Genomic DNA, 22726 nt, shown 5'->3' with positions numbered 1-22726 from the left:
CCCAGGCTCGATAGTCTATCATAAGGAGGTATACCAATATTTTTATCAATTATTTTATAGTTAAGTGGAATGTTCCGGTAATTTGAAGAACTTTCGACTCTTTCCGGCCCTCTGACGAGAACGCACCCCGGGGACGGTTTTCGATGCAGTTCGCGTCTAGGCGCAAAAAGGGGTCGCGATCCTCGCCGCAGGGCCGGAAAGGGTTAATGCAATTCCGGATTGAATCCGCAGCCGAACCGCGAGAACTCACGACGGAGGGCCGGAACTTCCTAGGGCCAAGACCGTCGCGATCGTCTGCCGGGTTATTGGGGATAAAGATGATCCCCCCGATAGGGTGCCACTAAGATACCGCAGTTGCCCGGCCAGTAACGTATCTTGATTGGGATCTCAGACCCAGCCAAGACCCCTTTACACCCCCGCGGTCCCGTAAATACACCATCGGCTGGCCGAAGACTCCATTGGCCCTATCTCGACGACCGGGACCCGAGACGCGATTCCGAATTCGAGCAACCCTCCCCTCGTGGTCTGGGAGACGCGTTCCTTCTTCTCTAAAGTCACCGAGAGACTAGGTAAGCAGGGCCGATAAGAGATACGCGGACAGCTGTGGCCACCGGTGAAAGATAAAAGCACGTGGGCCCTCTTCCGATGACCCTCCATCAGGTGCAACCAACAGGGAAGGTAAGCCAAGGTGCGCATCAACGCTCGGCTGCATTTCTTCAACGACCGTCTTGCACCCTGCAAGGCGTCATGCGATATGCCCAACCATATCTCCCTAGGCTCTGGACATTCCCAACCGTCCATTCTGCCAAATTCGAGGCGTAATATTTTTTGGACGATCGCAAAAATCGAATTTCGGATGATGATCCGTCCGTCAAGTTCCCAAAGCCATCTCAAAGTCGCGACCAGACCTCGAGGTGGCGACGAGACGTAACGGCGCGACTATACGGAAAGGAAAACGAGGCATCGAGTGGCCGACAAAACGGTCGTTAATGATCCTCGAAAATTCCCGGAGCTCCGAGAGGAATGCCTCCGGGAAGTAGGAAATTGGTTCCGGCCCCACGTGCCGGAACGGCCGCGTGCGCCATGTGGCGCGACGAGGGCCACGGTTCATCGTTTCCCCTTTTTCCTATCCTTTTTTCCCGTTTCGAGAGCCTCCACTTCACGTCGCGAGGCCTCCCTTAAAAAGAGGCACCGGACAGGTACTAATCACCCCTTGGTCCGGGGCTCCGAATTCGAGCCGGCCGGGGGTAGGTTAGCACCGGCGATTAGCGGCCGTCTGAATCGATCGGCACTGGGAAGATCGAGCCAAACCCGACGACGTCCTTTTTTCCCCTGCCTATCTCGAAAAATCCCACGTAGATAGTTTCATACGAAGAAGAAAAAAAAATGGGAGGGTGGTTTTTCTTTAAATTTGTGAAAAAGGAGCGATCCTCGGGGTGACGGGTTCGCGGGTACAATTAGCAGGCTCCTGGTATTGGAGGCTTTAGTCGACTCTTAAACGAAGGGTGCCTCGAAAGGCTCCACCAGGGTGTGAAGGGGTGTTACTTTGTCCACGAGGGATAAGACAGGAGGGTCTCTTCGCGGTTTTTTATCGCCGCACGCGTCGCGGTGAACCTACTTTTCCACGGCGGTCGCCGGTAAACGAAGGGCTGCCGGGGCGCGGAGGGAAAGGGGCGGCAGAAGGGGTTGGAAATGCTAAGTAATTGTGTGTGGAAGTAATGACGTAATGGTCGGCGAGTTAATTAAAGGGCGCGCCGAGCTAGCTAAGATACACACGCGTGGATCTACTTAGTTTTGCTCGCGGAGTGTGACACGAGCATTAAACGCGCCCGCCTTGTGAGCTCGCGGATTAACGCTTCTAACCGACTCGTTGTCCAAGGGGAGGATCCTCGGGGGAGGGAAAGAAAACCCATCGAAAAACGCGCATACATACCCCCCGTGGATTTAAAACCGACGCAAGGTAAAGGGGAGCAACGATGACCGTCCGGCGAAAAATCCATAAGTTCCCTTCCGGGCAGAGATCTTGAACGCGGTCTCCGTCAACGGAGTTCCGAGGTAGGAAATATCCCTCGATGTTCGTTAATCCGTATCTCGGATCTCTGGTCGGTGGCCGTTAAGAGACGTTAGACCTCCTGCGAGATATACGGAAACGAAACGGTCGGATGGTGCACATAACGAGGGACCTTGCAAGTTCGTTAAGAAAACGCAGCCAGGCGTCAAAGAAGTCGGCCGTCCCCAGGAAGGGAAATTCGTCGTTGGAGTCTAACCGGTGCACCTGTAGGGGGCCCACCTGGACGGAACTTGGTTCCTCCAGGGTGTCCATCCGCCGTGACGAAGACGTTGGGGTCTTTAAAGGGCCGGATGCGACCAAGGGCCAAGCAACGAGACATTCCCTTTAACCTCCGGCCGAATTAACGTCTCTTAACGGACTCCTTCTGGAGGTCCTCTATATCCTGCCGCTCATGTCGATCAGGATAGAGTAGTTCCTTTTCGTTTCACCGATAAACTTAGAGGAGAGCGGAGGTTCGAGAATCGGCAGTCGGTGTCGGAGGTGGAAATTGGGCGGTTGGGGGAAAATTGACCACGAGAGAAACCAATGGGTGGCGGGGTCGGGAGAGGCGAAGACAGAGCGAAAGGAGCGTAGGGACGCGGAAGGACCGCAGGACGGGACTCGGACGCCATTACTGGCAGTCGTTGTGCCCCGGAAATCATTAAACTAAAATCCAACTACGACCTAATACGGCAAACCATGTGTGCCGGGCGCTGAAAGCTTCCGTGCCGCTCGCAATTCCCTTCGATTTAGTTCTCCGACTGGAAGGAATCGCCGAGGAGGCCATTCCGAAATTACGACGCGAGCGCAATTTCCCCGTCAGACGACACCGGGGAGGAAGTAACGGAATAAAAGACGCAAATCGCGAGATAGCCGAAATGAAAACCATGGGAAATCTCATAACACTCGAGAAACCTCGAAACGCAACATCCGGTCCAGCGAGAGACTCGCCCCGTCTCAATCACTGATAACAAATTCATCTCCTTATCGCATAATAAACGCTTGACCCAAATTTCCGGCATCCCCAGGGATTCCGACGCGAGTTAATCCGCCGTTTCTGGGACTCGACATGGAAAGAAAGAAAGAAAGAAAAAAAAGGGAGAGAAAAAGGAGGAAGGATCCGTTTGAAGGTAGCCGGGAAATAAGAAAAAATAAGGGCGCGTCCACGCGGTGAAGGGTGGAGGGCGACGGAGGATGCACGGCCAAACGAATTTAAATAACAATTCCGCGGTGGAAAATGAGCCATCAAAAACAATGCGACAGTTAAAAGGTTTAATTCGACCAGTCAAAGGTGGAGTGGAAACGGCGCGCGTTTGTCCGCCGTCCGAGGCCGCGCGAGGAGGAGCGCGAGGAGGACCGCGCTATCGGGGCGCACGGAGGCGAGAAAGAGAGGCAGATACGCGTTACCGGCGCGAATGGGACAAGTGACGGAGAGGAAGGAGGAAAGAACCGTCGCCTGATCCCGGGGGAGAGAGAAGGACGCAAGATACGGCCTGGTTAGTTCGGTGCCTCCCTACCGACGTCGGGGTGGGCTTGCGAGTGTGTAGGCAGCCACGCGTGGGACCCACGCCGGAGAATTATTACAGCCTGGACCAAAGACCGCACACGCGGATCGTACCAACGTAATCGCGCACCTCGGCACGAAAGTTACGAGTACGGAGTAGGATTGCTAATACCCCGGCCTGTCACCGGCACTCCCCGATCCGACAACCTAGTTTGGACTTTTCCGACAACTTGTCCGGCCATTCCGCGACGACCGCGTTCTCCAGGAGCGTCACCCGGGACGGAGCTTGACGGATCTCTCCCTTTGCCAGGACGTTCCGCCACGGAACCTCCTCCGGGTCGTGAGGCCGATGGCGTATCCGATACACCCCCTTGGACCGTACTTATTGTCAGACCCCATCGATCCTCCGGATGAACCAGACGTAACGTTCGCGGCGGGACCCACGGGGTGGGTAGTCTAATTAACCTTCTCCATTATCGCGGAAATCGACGGACGCCTCGGGAGCTCCTATCGATCGGTCACTTCCACCAGAACTTGGCCATTTTCTATTTCTACCTCGGCTGGTGTCTAGTCGTTTACGGTCTCGACAGGAATTCCTTCGGTTTCACTTAGCGCACTGTAAAACATATAATTATGAAATATACGCCAATCCCTCCAAGGGATACAATATGCAACTATAGAAAGAGAGAGTGCAATTAGAATAAAAGACTGGCGCCTACTTTACAACAGTAGTGGAAACGTATGCCCAGTTTCTCCTCGTGCGAACGCAATTAGGATCTTCAGGGTGCGATTTCGAGGACGAATCGAGGGAAGGTCGAGAGAGGCCGAAAAGAGGGCGAAAAGAGGTCCTTTCCGGGGGTTGCATCGCGCGATCATGTAAGCGGAAGGTCGGGGGTGCATCGGAATTGGGTTACACGCGTCGCCGGGCAGGGCGCGTGTTCGTAGACCACATACGTCCTGGCTGATGGGGGTAGGAAGGCAAGGTAGAAAGGACTGGCTCTGGGGAGTCGATGCCATCGACCGGGTCGATCTATGGAAGCTGGACGCTCGCAAATCAACCGCCCGCCCACCTCTGCACTCGCCTACCCCTTTGGCCCGCGATCGAGGGGTGCTCGGGGGCGTCGGGAATGGCGTGCACCCCTTACGCCCGCTCTAGCGACCGGCTAGACTCGTCCGGGTCCATCCTTCCACCCCTTTCGGGAGGTACCCCCGAACCAACCCCCAAAAATCGTCCACCCACCTAGGGATCTCAGATCGACATCTCGAAGTCAACTCGCGATACTTCCACCGAAATGCCTCCTTCAAAACGTTCCATCCCCCTCGCACATCCCAATCCAGAAAAGTACCCCCAGACACTCATTTTCTTTTTCCCCTCTTTATTTTCCATTTCGGCGATTCTCGCGCAAAGTGGTCAATCGGCGAGACACGTCGGATGGCTCGATTAGTGGCGGACTTTTTCCCGTGTAAATTACACCTTTACCCGCGAGCTGTCCCTAATGAGCGATTAGGATCGTTTACACGGAAAGATCAAAGATCGATCGGCCGCGCGTTAAGCGGAGAGCGGCGAAAGCCGCGTCGAAAAAAAAATAACCCGCAACGCTTGGCGGAAAGAGCGAGAGGGAGCGAGAGGGAGCGAAAGGGAGGAGCGAGACGGGAAGAGGGGGAGCAAAAAAAGCGGAAAAATGGAGCGACGCCCGTGGAAGGGGGAACGAAATCGACAGGGCGTCCACCTATCGGCCGGTGGCACGTGGGTGAGATCCCCCCTCGGTGTGGGTGCCCCGTGTGCGTGGGTTCCGCCGAGGACCGGCCGCGCATGTGTCCCGCCGCGCCGCGTGTGTTCCCGTGTTCGCCAACATAACTAAACAAGCAACAAGTGACCTTAAAATCTGCGAATAAAAATACCGGCCACTGATCGACTATCGCCCCGCAGCCGGCCGTCCATTCCGCGCGGCCAAGGGGCGCGCCTTTGTGCGGAGACGCCGCCGGTCGATCGATTTAATCGATTCGACCCGTTCCCGTACCTCTTCCGGGTTTTTCGGCAGGAGTCGCGGAGGGTGCACCGACCACGTGGAACGGAGCTCGTTAGCGATAATTAGTGACCGCGGCTCGATAATTGCCGATCGACTCGCCTAGCCGAGAGTCGTCGACCGATGTCGACAGTTAGGGGCGGGATATTTCGGGGTTCTTAATTTTTTTTTTCTTAACAAAAGGGTCCCCGGGATCCCTTTCCCTTCGCCTGGACGACCCCGTGGGAGCCGGGTCCCGTCGGTTCGGGAGTCTTCTCGCGGGGCGGGGTATTAAAAAGCAACAAGTGACCTTAAAAAGTGCGGGATAAAAATACCGACGGCTGATCGAGAGTTTCGCGCGCCGCTGCGGAGGGTGGGAAGGGGTGATTGGGTAAGCGGGCTTCAGGGTTGGCTCGCAAGGGGTGAGATCGGCCACGCGGGGTGGCTCGTGACGGGGGTGGGCTCGCTCGCCTACGACGGGCCATCGCCTATCGACCGTCGTTTATCGACGTCGATCGGTAACTCTAGACGAGATTCTCGAGGCCGCAGAAAAAAAGGCGGCGAAGAGAGACTAGGAAAATAAAACTGGCAAATTATGCAAATACCTGGAAATAATTCTCGTATGACCGAAAACGACGGTCGGGGACGTCGAGGGTGGTTCCGAAATCCGGAAACGCTCGTTTGGATCGAAATTGATATTGCAAACCATAAATATTCGACGTTTCCCGAGGACGGGGGATTTTTCCGAAGGCTTCGGAGGACTCGGGGAAGGGGGAAAAAATTTGATTAAAGAGTTCCTTCGAAAGGAATCGACAAAAGGGGTGGTTTTCTATGCGGCAAAAGGAAGGCTCCGGGCCGGAGTGGCCGCTCCTCGGGGTTAGTTCCGATATCGGCCGCCTAAGCAAGAGCTCGCCACTGTCCAGCAACCCTTTCACCCACACGAGCGTTCCTCGACCCCTTAGCCCACACGGACGCACTCCCACGAGCAAGGGGTAATTTTTCTTTAGGGCACCCACACACCGGTCTGGCCGCACGCCCACAAGCTCGCGGGGTCGTCCGTCCCGCTCGGCGTCGCACACCACGACGCGTAGCGCCGTCCTCTACCACCCCATTAAAGGGGTAGCGACGCTCTCCGTCGGACTCGCGCATGATCAGAGCGTCCAGGCGTCCCTCTCCGTCCCACGCACGCGTCTCCCCTATTCCGGCGGCCGGAAGAAACCGAAAGCTCCGTTTAAGAGTCTCCCTCGTCTATTTTCTTTCGCAAACTTTCTCGGCGCTCTCCCGTTCGGATGAAAGGGCCGAAAAAACTCGCTCCAAACTCGCTCCCAGAGGATGGGAAGGGGTCCCGAGGGGTCGACGATCTTCCAGGAGGATCCTCCCCCACCCCTGAATTTTTTCCTCCTGAAAAATCATTCATCGATCGACTTTTTTATCGAGTCAGCAGTCGGATAGAAAAAAGACGCGAGTCGAAGCCGGGGTAAAACCGAGCCTCGAGCGAGGCGTTCCCACGGGCTGGAGTTCTCCCGTGTCCGGGGCCGCCTAGATCGCGCAGGTCCGTCTTCCGGCGCGTCTTCGCCGCAAGCTCCCGCGGGAGCTCACACCTACGTCACCCACGTCGCCCCCACCGGGTCTCCGGATCTGCCGTCTCGTTCTGGGCCCACACGCACGCGGTCGGCGAGCCTCGGGACGCGCGAAAGTAAGCTCACCTCCCTCCGTCGAGATCTCCCGAATCCCCCGTCTCGCGAGCGCGAGCTTTCGACGGAGCCTCCCCTCCCCGAGGTCGGTCCGTCCGTCTCGCTCCCTCAACCGCGGCGTCCCCGACTACCCTCTCTCTCTCCGGTGCGACGACGCCGCCGCGACTCGCGAAGCCCGAGGAGCGCGCCCACCGAGGGCCTCCTCCGTCTCCCTCGCTCCCATCCGCGGCGCCTGGTGGCGTCTCTCTCCCCCTCGTAGCGTCACGTTCCCGCTCGCTCCATCTCGTTTCCCCTCGCTCCGTCTCGTCCCCCCTCCTCCCGCGGAAGCTCCCCTCTCGCGGCGCGCTTTCTTCGTCTCCCGCGATCTCCTCCCACCCTCCTCGTCGTCTCTCTCTCTCCGACCCGTCGACCATCGGTCGCTCCCTCTCCGTCGGTCCCCCCCTCTCGGCCGCCCGCTCCGTCGCAAGCTTCCCCCACCCTCGGCCGCCGGCACCCGCGACTTGCGAGCTTGCGACGCCGGCCTCCAGGGGCGCCACTGGACGGGCCAGAGGCCACCGGCTGGCGGCTGGCGCGTGGCCCGCTACAGCATCCGCGATCTTCTCCGCCTACGCGACTGGCCGAGCAGTGCGTCCGCAAGCCCGCAAGTTCGCGACACGAGCCACACGAGGGAAAGCACGGGCCCGCCCGGTCCAGGGAGCTTCGAGCGCTCCCACGGCCGGCTCCTCGACCAGGGACACCGGGATACTACGTGTCCGCGACCGGTTTTCCGAGTTCCCCGGATTTAGGAGACACGGGAACAGGTGAGCAAACATTTTCAAAGGTGACAAGGACCGACCGGACGCCCACCCCCTACTTATTTTCTCGCTCTCTCTCCTTCTACCTTCTCGGTTTCATTTCGGAGGATTTTCTTAACCCCCCCCGATTTTTTTTCCCTCTCTTCGTCGTCGATCATGTTCCGCGCGATGGTCTCCGTCCCCTGTAATTTCCCAGATCAGGGGGGCGCACCATGAAAGTGGAGCTTCGAGGACGAGCTTTCCCGCGACCTGGTGACCGTGGTGCTGGTGATGATGGTGAACTCAATTTAAGATACATAAACGACGATAACCTCCCTCCGTCTTGGTGATGTAAACCGTCGAATTAATTCAAGGGCGCAATGATTTCCAGCCGACGTTTAAAACGCGCGGATGAGGGGTATCGTCGCGATCCGGAGGAACTTCGGGACGGTGGGGATATGTCCAGGATGTGGGTTCCTTGGCGAAATGAGGCTCGGTGGATCGGACGACCAGCCGGCGACTCGATTGCTGGAAATGTCGACACGCGGGACGCAACGACGCGGCACAGTGCGACGTCGGTCTGACGTCGGGCGCGACTAATGAGCACGTATGAGAGATAATACAGTGAAAAGGATACAGTGAAAACCGAGTTTGGGCGGAGGACAAAGTGGAAGACTCTGTACAGAGGAATCTCGATTACGGCACTTGGACTGCGCTTTGTACTCGGTCGGTGATGTAATGACGCGGCACGATTAAGGAGACCGTCGAGACGAAGGGAAACGCGTCCGCTGCTGACGTCAAACGGTAATTCGTAATTGGAGTACGTGTGATTCATCGAGGAAGGAGGAGTGTAGATTCCTCCTGGCGTTTAACGAAGCGCGAAACCGCGCTCCAAAATTCGATCCGATCGAGAACTCGAACGAGGGGATGAGTACGTAACGAACCGCTCGTTTAAGGGACGGTGAGAAAATTATACGGAATAAAATTAATTGATTTCGAGGAAAGTGAAGTAACACGAGGAGATAGAAAATGTCGAGAAAAGGTACGAGATAAATAATCGCATAAACCTTGGTGATCGACGGTATTGAGTGACGATCGGACATCTCGTGACCTCGGAAGGCTCAAAGCGAATTATCCAAAAATCGGGAAATGGGGGAAGAACAAAAATTAAACCGCGCCAAAAATCACGCGATCGGCCGATAAGCATAGCTGCCGATGATATTCGATTAATCAGTCGGTAATTGTCGACGCGCGATGACAACTAATTGACAAACGTCCGTGTGAATACTTGGCACAGTGGTAACACGGTATTTTAATTTATCGACCAGTGGCATTCCAGTGGGATTATTGTGGACATTTGCGGGACTTCATTTTTTATTTTTCATCTCTTCACAGGGTCGCGTTCTCGGACTTGACTTTAATCGGTGCTCGACGAACGATTAATTTAATAATATAAAACGTTCTCCATCTACTAAAAGCTATGACCTCCGATGATTTAATATAATTAATTCGCCGAATAATTAATTCAGAAGAAGGAATCGCGCAGTCGTTGCGTACAATGCGCCTAAATTTAACAACGAACAGCCGGATAAATTACGATACGGATTTCTACCAGAAGCCGTGTTTTCTCTTTTGAGAAAACAGTGGAGTTGAAGAACGGGTACCGGGAAAACGTGGATAACCCCTCTGCAACTCGATTAAAAAGAATTCCTAGTTTCGCCCAATCCTTAACCTGGCCCCGAGTCGTGAAAGAAAAGCCGATCGTCCGAAGAAACTCGGAGGAAAAAAATAATCTGTGAATTTTAAAAGAACTATTCGGAAGTAGTGACGGCCGCATACTCGTCAGACGCGCGGTCCGACGGCGAGCCCGAGACGCGCGTCGACCACCATCGATATCCTAATAAACCCCAAAAACAGAAGACCCCTCTGGACCCCCCTCTAACCAAACCCGAATCCTCCCCAAAGAACCAGAATTTCAAAAAAAGAATCCCAATCCAAGTCTCAAAGAACTGACATCTCCGCGATCACTGACGTCCTCGACCGTCACTCCGAAGTACCACGATTCGAAATCACCCTTCCTGGTTCGAAACCCTTGCCACGTGTACTCCTTGGAAGCGATACAAAAAACCCAATCACATAATCAGAACGAGAAAAAAAAAAATTCTTCATGGAGTCTGCCACTCCTTCGGATCGTCGAAAGTCCCAAAGGCCTCGCTTCCATAGTCGACGTCGAGGAATCCGCGTCCCAGGGCGAACTGAGGGTCCCAGGGCCCTTCCAAATGGGTCCGGGGCCGGTTCGTCCGGTTGTCCATTCGGCAATAGAGTCGACCTTCCGGGTCACGGGGGGAAAAACGGCGGAAGAAAAAAAAGGAATTCGGTAAAACGCGTTGGTCAATCCGGCGGCCGGTCAGCCGCGTGGTCGGTCGATGGTCGGCGGGTATAAACAGCTAATAATGAAACGAATCGTGTCATAAACAATCGCGGCTACGAGTGGGGTGAACGGGCGCCGCGAGGTGGGGCGCAGAGGGTGGGGAGGGGGTGGGAAAAGTCTAAATGAGTGTCGATCGGTGGGGGTGGCGGATACCGGGGGGACGTGGGGCGCGCGGGGGAGATGGGTGCTTTGAAAAGCGCGGAAAAAGCTTGCACCGCGTGAAAACGCGCGGGGGCCTCGATCCGTTGCGGGGAGTGGCAACGACCTTCGGTGAATCCACCGCGAACTTCAACTTACAAAGCTCCGAAGAGCCGGAAGTCTCCCCTAGCGGCGCGGCCTTTTCAAGGGGAGCGACTTTCGATATCACCTCCCGCTCGACTTATTGAAACGGACAGTTCTCGAGAGGGCGACGTCTTCGGAGATGCCGGCTCCCTCCCGGTCGATCAACCCTCCGACGTCGGCGGACACCGAGAGGGTCTTTCGGATTCGATGCGACCTGATTTCGACCCTTGAATTGTCCACGAGGGGGGTTCACTCGGGGAATCGCGGATTTTAACGCTCGTTATCAGCTGGATATCGCGATAACTGGAGACTCATCCGAAACCACCGAACACTGTCGGGATTTTAGGACCGAATCCATTTTTTTGCGAAGAATATTCGACGTTTTATCGAAAAGTCCTCGGAAGGATTCGCGGCAGGATTTCCTTTCGATTTCGACGATCGATCGGGTCGTCGATCGATTTAGTTTGGTTCGATTGACTCGACTAGGCCGGTTGGGAAATTTATTGGGGTAGGTTCCAGCGGGATAACCCGCCACGGGGTAGATGTAAAGGGGTGATTGCGGGATATTTAATTTCACCGCCGAGGTGAAGTGCCTGATTCTGCAAAATCACGGAAAGAGCTTTGCGTTAAGGGGTGCCAAGCGTTTCGGTTCGGAAAACGCGTATGGTTACAGTGGCGGCCAGACGAACCGAGCTCGAAATAGTAGTCATCGTTAATTATCCGCCATTAGAGGAAACATTGGAATTAAACTTACTCGCGACCGTATCGATCAGGCGGAAAATTAACAAAGTCCCGCCCGCGACCCAAACATTTCCTTCCTTCGGCGACTAGAACTCGTCCCGTCGTTTATCACCAATAAAAAAAGAAAAGAAAACTTAAAACATTGATTCCTTCCACGAGAATTCCTGAGCCCTCGACAGGGCGTTGTAAAATTCTGAAGTGCCGTAATCGCCGAGCCAAGCAAAATCCCAAAAATAAGAAAGCGTAATCCCTCGGCACGTTTCGTCCAAAACTCCCCTTAAAGTTCCTCCAAAGATCCCATGACGATTGCAAACGGCACGGAGAGATCCGTCAGAAAGAGGTCCGTCCCGAGCGAGGAAGATCCGACGTTTAAAGAGCAGTTCGTAAATCCGCCGCAAATCGGCGACCACACATCACCCTATGAAAATAAAACCCCCTAAAAGACGGGTTTCCGATCAGGAATCGCGGTAGAGCCGGGTGCGGGGGGTGGCGCACCCCACTCCGGCAGGGGGGAATATAACACAGCAATCGGGGTGGGGATAGATAACTCGGGCGATACAGGGTAAAAAATTGAAGGTTGTCCAAAAGGACCGAAAGTCGGGTCGCCAGCTGAGTGATGTACACTCGAGCGTGTATTCCGCGGAGGCGATACGGCGATACAGGGGCGTTCGATCTCCGGGGGGTAGGGGTTGGAGGGGGGATTACCAGTGGGTTAACCGTAAAACCCGATTGTTCGTGTTTTTATCTTAAGAAGCCGCGTAAGGGGGTCGCGAGGTCGGTGGGGGTCATCGAGGAAGAGGGAGCGGGCCGCGAAGAGGGAGAGAACGGAACGAGAGGAGGGAGAAAGACGAACCGGGAGGGGGTGCTCCTCCAGGAGATGCGTAGGGGGCGGCGGTGGGGATAAGACTACCCTCGGAGGCAGAGTGCGTTTGCGCCGCCGCCGTGGAGGTGGCATCGTGCTAAGGGTTGCTTCCCCGGTGAGGAGGGAGGTGGGAGGTGGGAGGCAGCGGCGGCGGTGGGTGGCGGAGGTGGCGCGAAAGGGGTGGCGGGAAAAGGGTGGCGGGAAAGGGGTGGCCGCCCGAGCCAGGGTTAGGGTGGTCTTTAGGTCCGTCAGTAGCAAAGCGGCGGCCTCGTCATACGGAGCTGCTGGCTGACCGGCTAGGCCGTGCGATCACTTAAGACGCGAGCGGAGCCCCCGCAGGAGAGAGCCGCCGCGTGCCGCCACTCGCACGCGTGTGCGCGCGCACACGCACCCTCGCACGCACGGCCTCGGCTCTGGGCGGACGCGCGCCGGTCCCGTCCCGGCGAGGCCGGCCTCCGCGACTCGCGACTCGCGACCGCGACTCGCGACCGCTCGCCTACACGAGCCTCGCCGGTCGCACGGTCGGACCGGCGGAGGCGACCGACGCGCGCACCTGTCAACCCCTAAGTGTCACGTGCTCGATCGCTGTCAAGGATAACGCACCTTGCGGCCGCCACCCGGACAAGGTAACCCGCGGGGACCTCCTCGCCGAGGAGGAACGCTACCGGCCCGAGTCCTCCCGATCCGGCTCCCGGCCCGAAGTGTGACGCGACCCGGCGCGACCGGTCCTTATTTTACGTTTCTTCATTTTACAGGTTTTTGAGTTCGGAGAGACCTCCCGGGTTTTTCGGGAGTGCCCATCCGCCGATTTTGGGATACCCTCGCAGCCCACCGACCCCCTGGCAGCCGGACGCGGAGGACTCGCGACTTTTTTTTTTTTTCACGTTTCGTTTAATTTGGGTATTGTTTAAGCTTCGAGGTTTTACTTTCTCCGTATTTTTGTTTCGTTTTCGACGTACTCGATGATCTCGTGCCGGAGATTTGCGTAAGCTAGTTTTTAATCTCGTGATTATGACGCGGAGGGAGAGAGAAAATATAGTTTGTGCGTTATTGGTCTGCCTTTTTATTTTACCGTTTTTCCATGGTTTCCCGCTGACAGTTTTTCCGACCTAAGGTGCTCGTCCTCTCCTTCGGGAAACGTTCGCGATCCAAGGATTTTTTCGATACGATTTTTCCCGTCCAACCGTTTCCCGTTTTCCGGAATCCTTCTTAGCGTTTCATCCCTGTGTGACGTTTTCCCTTTTTCGAATTTTAACCCTTTTCGGAAAATCCGAATCCGAGAATATTTTGCTTTTCTCTATGACGGTTAAGAGAGCCCTTAGAAAATGGTGGCTGTTTTCCAAAAGAAAAAATCGCGATGAAGTATACGAATGAAAATGAGTTAAAGGTTCTTCGGTTCGCGACCCAAAAATCGTGGGGTCCAATTTTGACCAAATCCTTTCTTTTCGTTATTAAAAAAAAAAATAGAAACTGTGAACTGCGACGATCTGCGATACACCTTATCATCCCGAATGTGTCGGTTTATCCTAACGTCTTGTGAGGTGCTATAGAAACAGTGCTAAAGTGCGAGTGATGAAAACCGAACAAATGTTGAAAAATCCAAAATGAATTTTAATAATATCCATACCTAAAAGAAAAAGTACCGTAAACGATTTTCCGACGCGGAAACATAATTCGGCCTCTCCGTCGGATTCGCCCGAAATCTCGTATAAACGGCGGAACTAATTTTTAAATCCATCCTAATGACCATAAAATCCACCTCGGCGCGCCGGTAATTTTTCGAATTTCCAAATATTAAACTCGCACCTTATTTACAATCGGGAATAATTGCAAAACATCCCTCCGCTTATTAGCGCCACCGGTTGACACGTGGTACCAAAAGTTTATCAACGCAAACGTCACGTTTTATTCATCCGAAGCGAGTACAACGGCTTGAAAATCCGAAATCGAGTCGACGAACATATTTCCGGGCTGTATAAATGCAACGAGACTTAAACATTCGGTAACCTTAATCGTGTAATTACTAAACCCCTTCGGAGTCCCTATTAATTATCAATTAATTCAGATAACACGTGTTACGTAAATATCAAGTGGCCCATCGAGTTCTCGGTTTTTCGGCTAATCTACCGTCGGGCTTCTCGGTAATATCTCGTTTTTTAGTGCATCGGGTCGATTCGTCGTCAACGCTGCCGTCTTATCAACGGTTATCGGTATCGGCCGCGCGTTCCCTCCGCGACCGTCTGCCGACGGAGCCGGGCCGATAGCGCGAGTGCTACTGGAAAAGCAATAATAGTTACTAAGTCGGGCAGAGGTCCGCACTCGAGGAGACAACTGGCGCAATGCTCGAAGCCCGATACTCGATACTCGAGTATCCGAGTGGAGCGTACTCGAGTCACCAGTTGGCGCCACCGCGGCCCCGGGCCACGGCCTTAAGACGTTACTAAAGTGCCATACATGTATAAAAAAGTCCAAACAATTATAAAACAAATCTCCGATGCATGCAATCATAAAACCAATCTCCAGTGCATCGAATAATCAGTACCTTAAATGTAGTAAGGTGATAATCAGTAAATGTTATCTCGGACGAGGACCAAAAAAAAAAGAATATTTATTTTAAATCGACTAAATTTCCCTAGGAATTCGAAAACGACCTGGACTCGAGGAATAAATCGGGAATCGATCCCTTGTATTAAGCGAGTCCCTTCGGCGGCGGCCAAGGAAAATGGGAAAAAAGGAGACGGGCGATTGGAAGAAAAAAATATAAACAAAACGGAGTTCCGCGGGAGATCTCGAGGGCCCTGCGTGAAAAATTCCGGGACGAGTTCCCGTAAGAGGCCTTTGCCCTCTAATCGGCAAAGCGCGGCGAACAATACGGGGGCAGCTGTCACTGTCCTCCTCTTCCCTCCCCCTCGCTCCGCGTCCTTCGACGATAGTCCGTCCCTCTCTGGCTCTTGTTGTCATCCGCTGTCAACATCTGCTCGTAGAGCGAGGCGTGTAATCGACGACAGTTGAAATTCAGCCCGGGCTTATCGTGGACTCCTTCCAATATTTGTCCCCGGAGAAAGGGGATCGAGTGACTTTTATCGAAAAACGCGAGTAGCCTACTCGTCCGGATCACGACCAGGAGACAGAGGGCTAAAAAACATCCCCGCCCGGTCGCTTTCCGTCCACCCTGTGCGAGCGATTCGCGAGGCAGCCCTGATTCGTGATAAGGCCCGACCTGATAAGACCGGAGAAACCGCCGAGGGAACTTCGTCGATCCGAGAGAAATTCCCAGCGACGAGGACGAGGACCCCCAGAGATTTGGAAAAGATTCTTGCACCCGACATTTCCTCGGAAACGAGATTTCCCTCCTCGCACGTCACGGCCCTTGACTAATAATCCTCACGTAAGATCCGCGGCTTGAGGGTAGGATAAAGCTCGAGTCGAAGGTCCTACAAACGGCGGAAGTAGAACTTTAGAGAAATGAAAACCCCCCCTCGGGTCCCTGTCGCGTCCTCCTCCACCATCCGACTCTTCTAGATCTTTATCCATGGTCCTTGTAAATATAAATAGCGGAGCACTTGAGCGCCCTCCCGCCGAGCTCCGCGGCTTTCCGGGGCGGAAAAGTTAAGCGAGTAACCGGGAAGACCCGAAGCAACGGGTCAATGGCTTAGAAGGCCTTAACTGGGTGATCGCTCGGAATTAAAGTCCTCCTTTCCATTAAGGCCGCTCTTAACTCCCGTCTCGTCCCTTCCTCGGGGACCTCTTCCTTGGCCGCGACTCATTTCCCTCGAACGACGCTTCCAAAACAGGAAGACCCCCCGAATTAATCCCTAACCTCCAAAGCGCGAAATAAGAATTGAAAGGGCGCCTTAAAGAAGTCGAGCCAAAGGCCCAGCTAAGGAACGTTAAACCCTTCGGAACTGCTAATTTAAATACCCCAAACGTACGAGATTACGCGAAATCGTATTTAAGGGAACTTCCCTCCGAAACTTTTTATCCCCTAATTCGAATGCCGGATTATCGGGAGCGCCCTTTTCCGCGACTCTCGGGCCGTCTTCGACTCCCGATTAATTCCCTCCAAGTAATTCAATCACGGTTAAGACCGCGCTGACACAATTAGAAAACTTGACTCGTCCCGAGCCGAGCTTAACCTCTCGCGACAAGGCAGCTCCGAGCCCGCCTTAATGGGCTCGCGGATCCCGCGATTGTGAATTCCCGAGGGCGAGCCCGAATCCCGAGGTTCCTTTGAACCAAACAACGCCACCTTCTCCGGCAAACTCCCCTTGTCAAGAGGGGATCCTTCGAGAAGAACTTCCCTAATTCCTTGCGAAACGCCTCGAAGTGTCGCCCGTTGAAGTTGCCTCGTAATACCGCCAGGGAGCGGTGGCGTCGACTAGCGCAAGATTTTGCGACTCGCCTCGACATCTCAGGGAATACTTCACCGAATGATTAGGAACTTCAGCACGTGATTATGGAGGCCCTCAAGAATAACGCGATGCTCATGACACACCATTAAAAAAAAAAATATACGTATTCTTGGTTCTACCCTAATATAAATAAATAAAAACGTGGGGGATTACTTGATTAATTCAGTAATTAAGTGATTTTATCCGGAAATGAGGATTGTGTACTTTTTACGTTACTTTGAGGAGGGGAGTAATTCCTGGGGGAGTTATTGGCCTAGGAAAGAGGCTATGCGATGGTTTTACCGACGCGAGTTTTATCGAGCGGGGGAATTTCGTTGTTAATATCGCGAACATTGTCGGGGTCCATTTCGGAGCAGAGAGAGAGAGCATCGTCGGGCTCCGGTCCAAACGAGGTCGGGACACGTTAGGCACTCCCTAGTTAAGGATTACGATCTTGGCAAGACGGGCGCGGAATTGTCCCCTGTATTCCCCGGGACAAGTTTCCCACCCCGTGACGTCTTAAGCGAATTTGTCCGCGGCTGAATTCGGCATTAAAGTTTTATCGCCAGTGAACGCCCCTTGAGAAGCCCTCGACCTCGGTAACGCAGGGAGCCGCCTTTCCCGCGAGTGGAAGTCCTCGGAAAAATGTCACCCGGGAAGGAACGCGTTAAACGCGGAAATTCCTCCAGATCGCGACAAATGAAGAGATCGACGCGAAAATGCATCCAGTATTGAAAGAAAAGCTTTCATAAGCGTTTCGACGTTTTATATATGCAGGATGACCCTTTCAGATCGCCTTAAAAAGAAGGTCGGACCATCGCGCAATTCCAATTAATTGCCGCATTCGCCAAGTATTGCGGAGGCAGTTCCTGGAGTATCCGTAGTCGTCCCTCTTGGAGGAAAACGGGTTATTATTTAATATTCGGCCAAGAGACGGGATTAATTTATGCGTCCGCAAGGGAAGGAAATCCGGCATCGGGAACGCGAGGAAGGTCCGAGGCCCCTTCTTCTAGGGACCGTTCTTACAGACGGGCACCATTTATTCATCTTCCCGAGGACTCCGAGAAGGCGCGAGACGAATGTAGTCGAAACTCGCCTCGCGACTCATTTGCATGCTCGCTCGCAACCGCGGCCTCGGGATTTCGCCCCCACGAGTGGGGTGGATTTCCGGGGCAGAAGTCGAGGGGCCGAGGGGAGGAAAGCGCAGAAATCGAGTACAAGTGGCACCCTTCAGGAACTCAAAGGCGTTTCGAACGTCGTGGCCGAGTGAAACGCACTTTATCGCGTCTTTCGATCCTCCCTCCCGCCCCGGATTTCGTTTCTTTCTCTCTTTTTTTTTTTTCCTCATGCGGAACGAGCGAGGAAACTTAAGCGGAGAAGAATTAAAGACGGGGGACCTTTGAAGTCCCTGCCCGGAGTAAGACACGTAATGGCTCGGATGTGCTCGGACCTTCGTAATGACGACTTCGCACTTGACATTCCCGCGGTCGCCTCAAAGGGAATTCTTTAATGGACTCGATTCCGAAAAAGCCTCTCTTAATTCCGAGCTGAACCGCTCCATTTAATCCGCATAATATCTGTACAATTATTCATACCGCACAATTATTCATGGGTGAAGTTGAATCTTGAAATGTTTAATTAGGCGCCTTCCGCGTACCTACGAAGTCGATATTTAATATACTAGAAAAATTGGTTCGACGCGGGTACATATATTTTTTTTTTTTTCTAAAAACCCTAATCCCCGTCTTAAAGAAGTAAGAGGCGTCGCGGGCGAATCGGCGTCGGTCGTCGCGATTAATGACACGGTAATTGGCGCTCGCGCGGGCGCCGGGACGCCGGCGTACTGCCGCGTATGACACGGGTGAACTTCAAAGCACAATGGCGGCCGCGCGAGTGTAATTAACGCAATCAAATGAAAATATTCCCGTTTGCCCTCGCGTACGAGAATGGCGCGCGAAGCGCAAGCATATCGACCGGCACGGGGGCTCATTATGCAAATTTCGCCGGGCGGTTTCGATCGAATCGCCGCCGGAAAAATGCATTTTCGTTAACGGCAGTTTACGCGGCATTGACCCACATCGGATCGGCCGACGAGGCAAAACATCGCCAGGGAAAAATCCCGGAAGATCCCGGAACTACGACCCTTAACTATAAATTCCATAATCGAGGGACTTTAATGACTTAACCGCCCGAAGAAAAAAAAAATCGAAAAACGATTACACGGTAATTGCGAGGCGTTTGGGCGATCGGCGTTGGGAAGATCTCGCCAGCTATTGAGGAATTGAGGCGCGAGAGGCTGCACATAATTGCTCATAATTAATGAAAAACGGTGGATAAAAAGCCGAGGGGCCAAGAGTCATCCATCGTGACGGCGATATCAATAAAGCGCGCCCCCCACCTTGGGGTACACCCTCACGCCCGGTAATTCACGCACGTGGCTTCCGTAACGCGCGAGGGCATTACCTCGAGTGCGGGAGCTGTACCCCGTAGGTGGAGGTGGGGCGGGGGGAAGACATTATCTCAAGGCGAGGGGGTGGCGTCGACTCGCGTCTTCCTCCACCCATGATAGGGCGGAGGGCATGCGAGGCCCATACTAATTATGCGAGGCATTGTCTCGCGTCGCGTGTAAAGACATGCTAATTACATCTCGAAGAACTTTGCGGGGGGTGGTGGCCCGCCCCCCCTGCCGAGGGGACTGAACGAAGTGCTCGTTCGCGCTCCACCCCGACCCCCTGTAGGGGGGGCTCGTTTCCTTTTTCGCAATTATTGTTACCAATTAAATTGCCTCAAGGGGTGGGCCCGACTCGTCTTGCCCTCCGCGTCCTCTTAGACGATCTCGCCGGGGTGGAGGCGCAGAGAGGTGCGCGTCATCCCGAGGATGACGGCAATGACGATAATTGCGTGGAGCCGCGCCGAAGGTAAAGAGGCGCGGATCATCGGGATGTGTTTCCATGGAGGCAGTCATCCTGAAAAGTGCGGAATTACGGGCGCCGCGGATACGTTTCCCGAACCCGCGTCCCGGCCGATCGATCGATCTCTTTCTCGCCCTCGCGACCTCCCGTCTGGCCTCTCTTTCTCTCTCTCTCTTTCCCTCTATCTCGCGACCGACCGTGAGACGATCTCAGCCGAGCATCGATGACGTCTTACCGACCCCCTCTGTCGTTTGTCTTCCAGGTCGCACGAACGATGCCGTAACGGAGAGCCGGCTGGGCCGCGGAAACTGGGACGAAAGAGGTAAGTCGATGATGTTATTTTTTATTTATACGTAAAAGCAAATCGATCGAGATTCGCGGGCAAACATTTTTCCAAGATGACCTCTTGTATGCCACTTTAACATCCCCTTAAGGGCGTCGGACGAGTCGAACGTCGATCGTTTTGGGGGGTTGGTTTTCTCGTTTCGATGATATCTCGTCCGGTGAAACGCCCATCTACGTCACGTAATGCTCGAAAACACAATCGACAGGCCGCGGTAAATGTTTAAATGAAATTAAAGTAGCGCACTCGAATAGTCATCCCGATTTCGACGTATGATTAAAATTAAAATAACCGACGCCGGCATTATTTATGTCGACGCCTTTCGAGCCGACACTCGAGCCCCCCTTTCCGCGGGCCTGGGAGTCAGTTCGACCTGCCGATCGATCGATCGATCGAATCGCTCCTCTTTCGTCCGCGGCCGGGAGTTTTAAGGGCCATCGATAAAAAAGGACCAGGACCTCTACCCAGAGGCAAAAGTCGAGTGGAAACAAATCTCGCACGCGAAAAGTCTTTGCTACCCCCGTTAATCGGCCCGCAAAAGTTAAATCTGGCTCTCGTGGGGTTGGCCATATCCCTGACCCACAAAGTGCAGCAAAGGTGCAGCCGCGTCGGCGGATGCACCTTTGCGCACACCGGAACCACGGGTGCTTCCCGGGAACGCTTACGAGTGGAGTCGCCGTTCGTTTCCGCGGTCCCCTCGCGAGTTGATTTTTTTTTTCCCCGAGATCTAGGGTATAACATTTCCTCCGCGAATAAGGAATTCAATAGAAATCCCCCGATATTTTAATTTGAAATAGTTGTCCGCACACGGAAAGTCTTTCTGTCCCCCGTTAATTAGCCCGCGAAAATTAGACCCCTCTCGGCCATATCGCTGACCCACAAAGTGCACTCCGAAGTAGGAGCCTGCCCCTCTCTCGTGCGTCCTCCCCACGAGAATTCTTGAGGCCAACCCTCCCTTCGTCACCCCCCTCCCTGGTTTCCAAAGGAGGGTACGGTTCGCATCGGTTCCGGGACGCGACCAGGGGTAAAATGACTCGTTTCCGACACTCGAGAGCACCATCGCTCGCGGTCAGTTTCCGAACTTCCGGTCTACGGGTCCATCATGCCCCTGACCCTAAAACCACCCCTCCAGGGGGAAGGGAGGTAGGAGCCACTCCTCCAGACTTGGCGGAGTCTCTTTTTAATACACCATCCTCAGGATTATGCAAGCAAAGAGTCGAGGTCTTTCCGCGCGGCGGTCGAATACTTAGAATTTAAAATGCATTTCATCTCGTTACGACTCTGCCCCCCTCTGGCTCGGTCCCTCCCTCCCTCCCTCCTGCGGTTCTTCTTTCCCTCTCTCTCTCTCTCTCACCGGGGCGCTCTCTCGCGGCGACTCTCTTGCCCACTCGTTCGACAGACGGCATATATGTCTTTATGAACGCATCTGGAGTAGACAAGTGCATTAAAACCTCGGGCGTTAGTTCAAGCTTGAAGAGGGCCCGGAGGGCGGGCGGAATGGAGGGCTCAGGAGGACGCACAAAGGAATGCAAAGTAAGAACCACCCCCGCGGCCGCGAGCTCGCGCGAGCGCCGCTCCGCCGCCCGGGCGGGGGCGACCACCCCCGCCCGCCCCCACGGTCCCGGGCCTCCTTTGCCGTATCGCTCTCTCCCGCGGCGGAGGTTACAACGCATTATCATGCAAGGCGGCCGCCCTCTCTTTCGCTTAATCGTTTTCCCTCTCCCTCCCCCTCCCAACCCCCGTAACCCGGCGCGATCACCTGCCGAAAGGAGAAAACCGCGCGGAAGAACGCCCCATCCCGACCCCCGGACCCCCTTGATAAGAAGGACTCGCCGGAGGATCTTCGCCGCGACGATATCGACCCCGGGGGAGGGGGGCGATCAATCGACGACCGGCCTGCCGAGGGGGCGAGAACGGATTCTAATGCGAGAAGTTAGAGACGTCCGATCGACAGCTGACCGAAATGACGACCCGATTAACCTCCGACGCGGTCCCGGCTGCGACGTTCCCTCCAACTCTCGTTAGCCGGGGGGAATCTCCCCCCCGGTGGAGACTTTTCGCGGGCCGACAGCCCTTCGCCGGATATCTCGGAAGTTGAACGGAAGTTCCGGGGGATCTCTCCGTGACTCGGGGGTGGAGGGTCGTCGAAGACGGATCTCTCGTTTGCGGTAATTTCCCGAGGATTAAGGGGGTGATGTACCCCACGGGGGGCGTACTTTTCTCCGTGGGGACATCGATCCGAGATGGATGCTGCGGGGGGCCCTGTCGCTCTGGGGGTAAAGTCGAATATGTCTGGGCGACGCCGTTCCTTCGACGCCTCGAGTCCGCCATTACGCGCCGACGTCGAAAGAGAGGCGCCTCCTCGCGCGGCGCAACTTGAATGCATCTTGCATCCGTGACGCAACGCCCGGCGGCCTCGACAGCGAGGTGGGAACCTTGGCAGCATCCTGTCGCCGTCGTACCTAATTAATCTCCCCCCCCCCTTTCCCGGCTATGTCGCTCTTTCATCCGATCGAAGGGCGGTGGGGCGTGGGGCGCGGAGGTGGAGGAGGACGTCGATGCAGTCGCGGAACCGTGACGCGTTAGGCGAGGTTAGCGTCGATCCCGGGATAAAGAACCCGGGGGCGGGGGCGGTCTCGCCCGGGGGCCGACGAATCGGCGCGTCCTTTACGAGAGATCGAGACTCGCTCCGACGTCACGGAGGATGAGCGACGCCGGATCTTCGGTGGCCGAGCTC

General features: G+C 54.7%; 1 protein-coding gene across 1 annotated transcript in view; it reads left to right on the top strand.

The window, feature by feature from the left end:
• Positions 1–645: 645 nt before the first annotated feature.
• LOC105702342 overlaps positions 646–22726 on the top strand; it is a 66771-nt gene continuing 44690 nt past the window's right edge. Inside the window, exons 1-3 of the mRNA XM_012429841.1 lie at positions 646–678; positions 7841–8054; positions 19909–19968. Coding sequence (XP_012285264.1) covers positions 646–678; positions 7841–8054; positions 19909–19968 — 307 coding nt within the window. The remainder of the gene's footprint in view (positions 679–7840; positions 8055–19908; positions 19969–22726) is intronic.

This window comes from Orussus abietinus, unplaced genomic scaffold (genome assembly GCF_000612105.2).
Source record: "Orussus abietinus isolate OABI.00-Male unplaced genomic scaffold, Oabi_2.0 scaffold17, whole genome shotgun sequence".
NCBI lineage: Eukaryota > Metazoa > Arthropoda > Insecta > Hymenoptera > Orussidae > Orussus > Orussus abietinus.
This window is presented reverse-complemented; position numbering and strand designations above follow the sequence as displayed.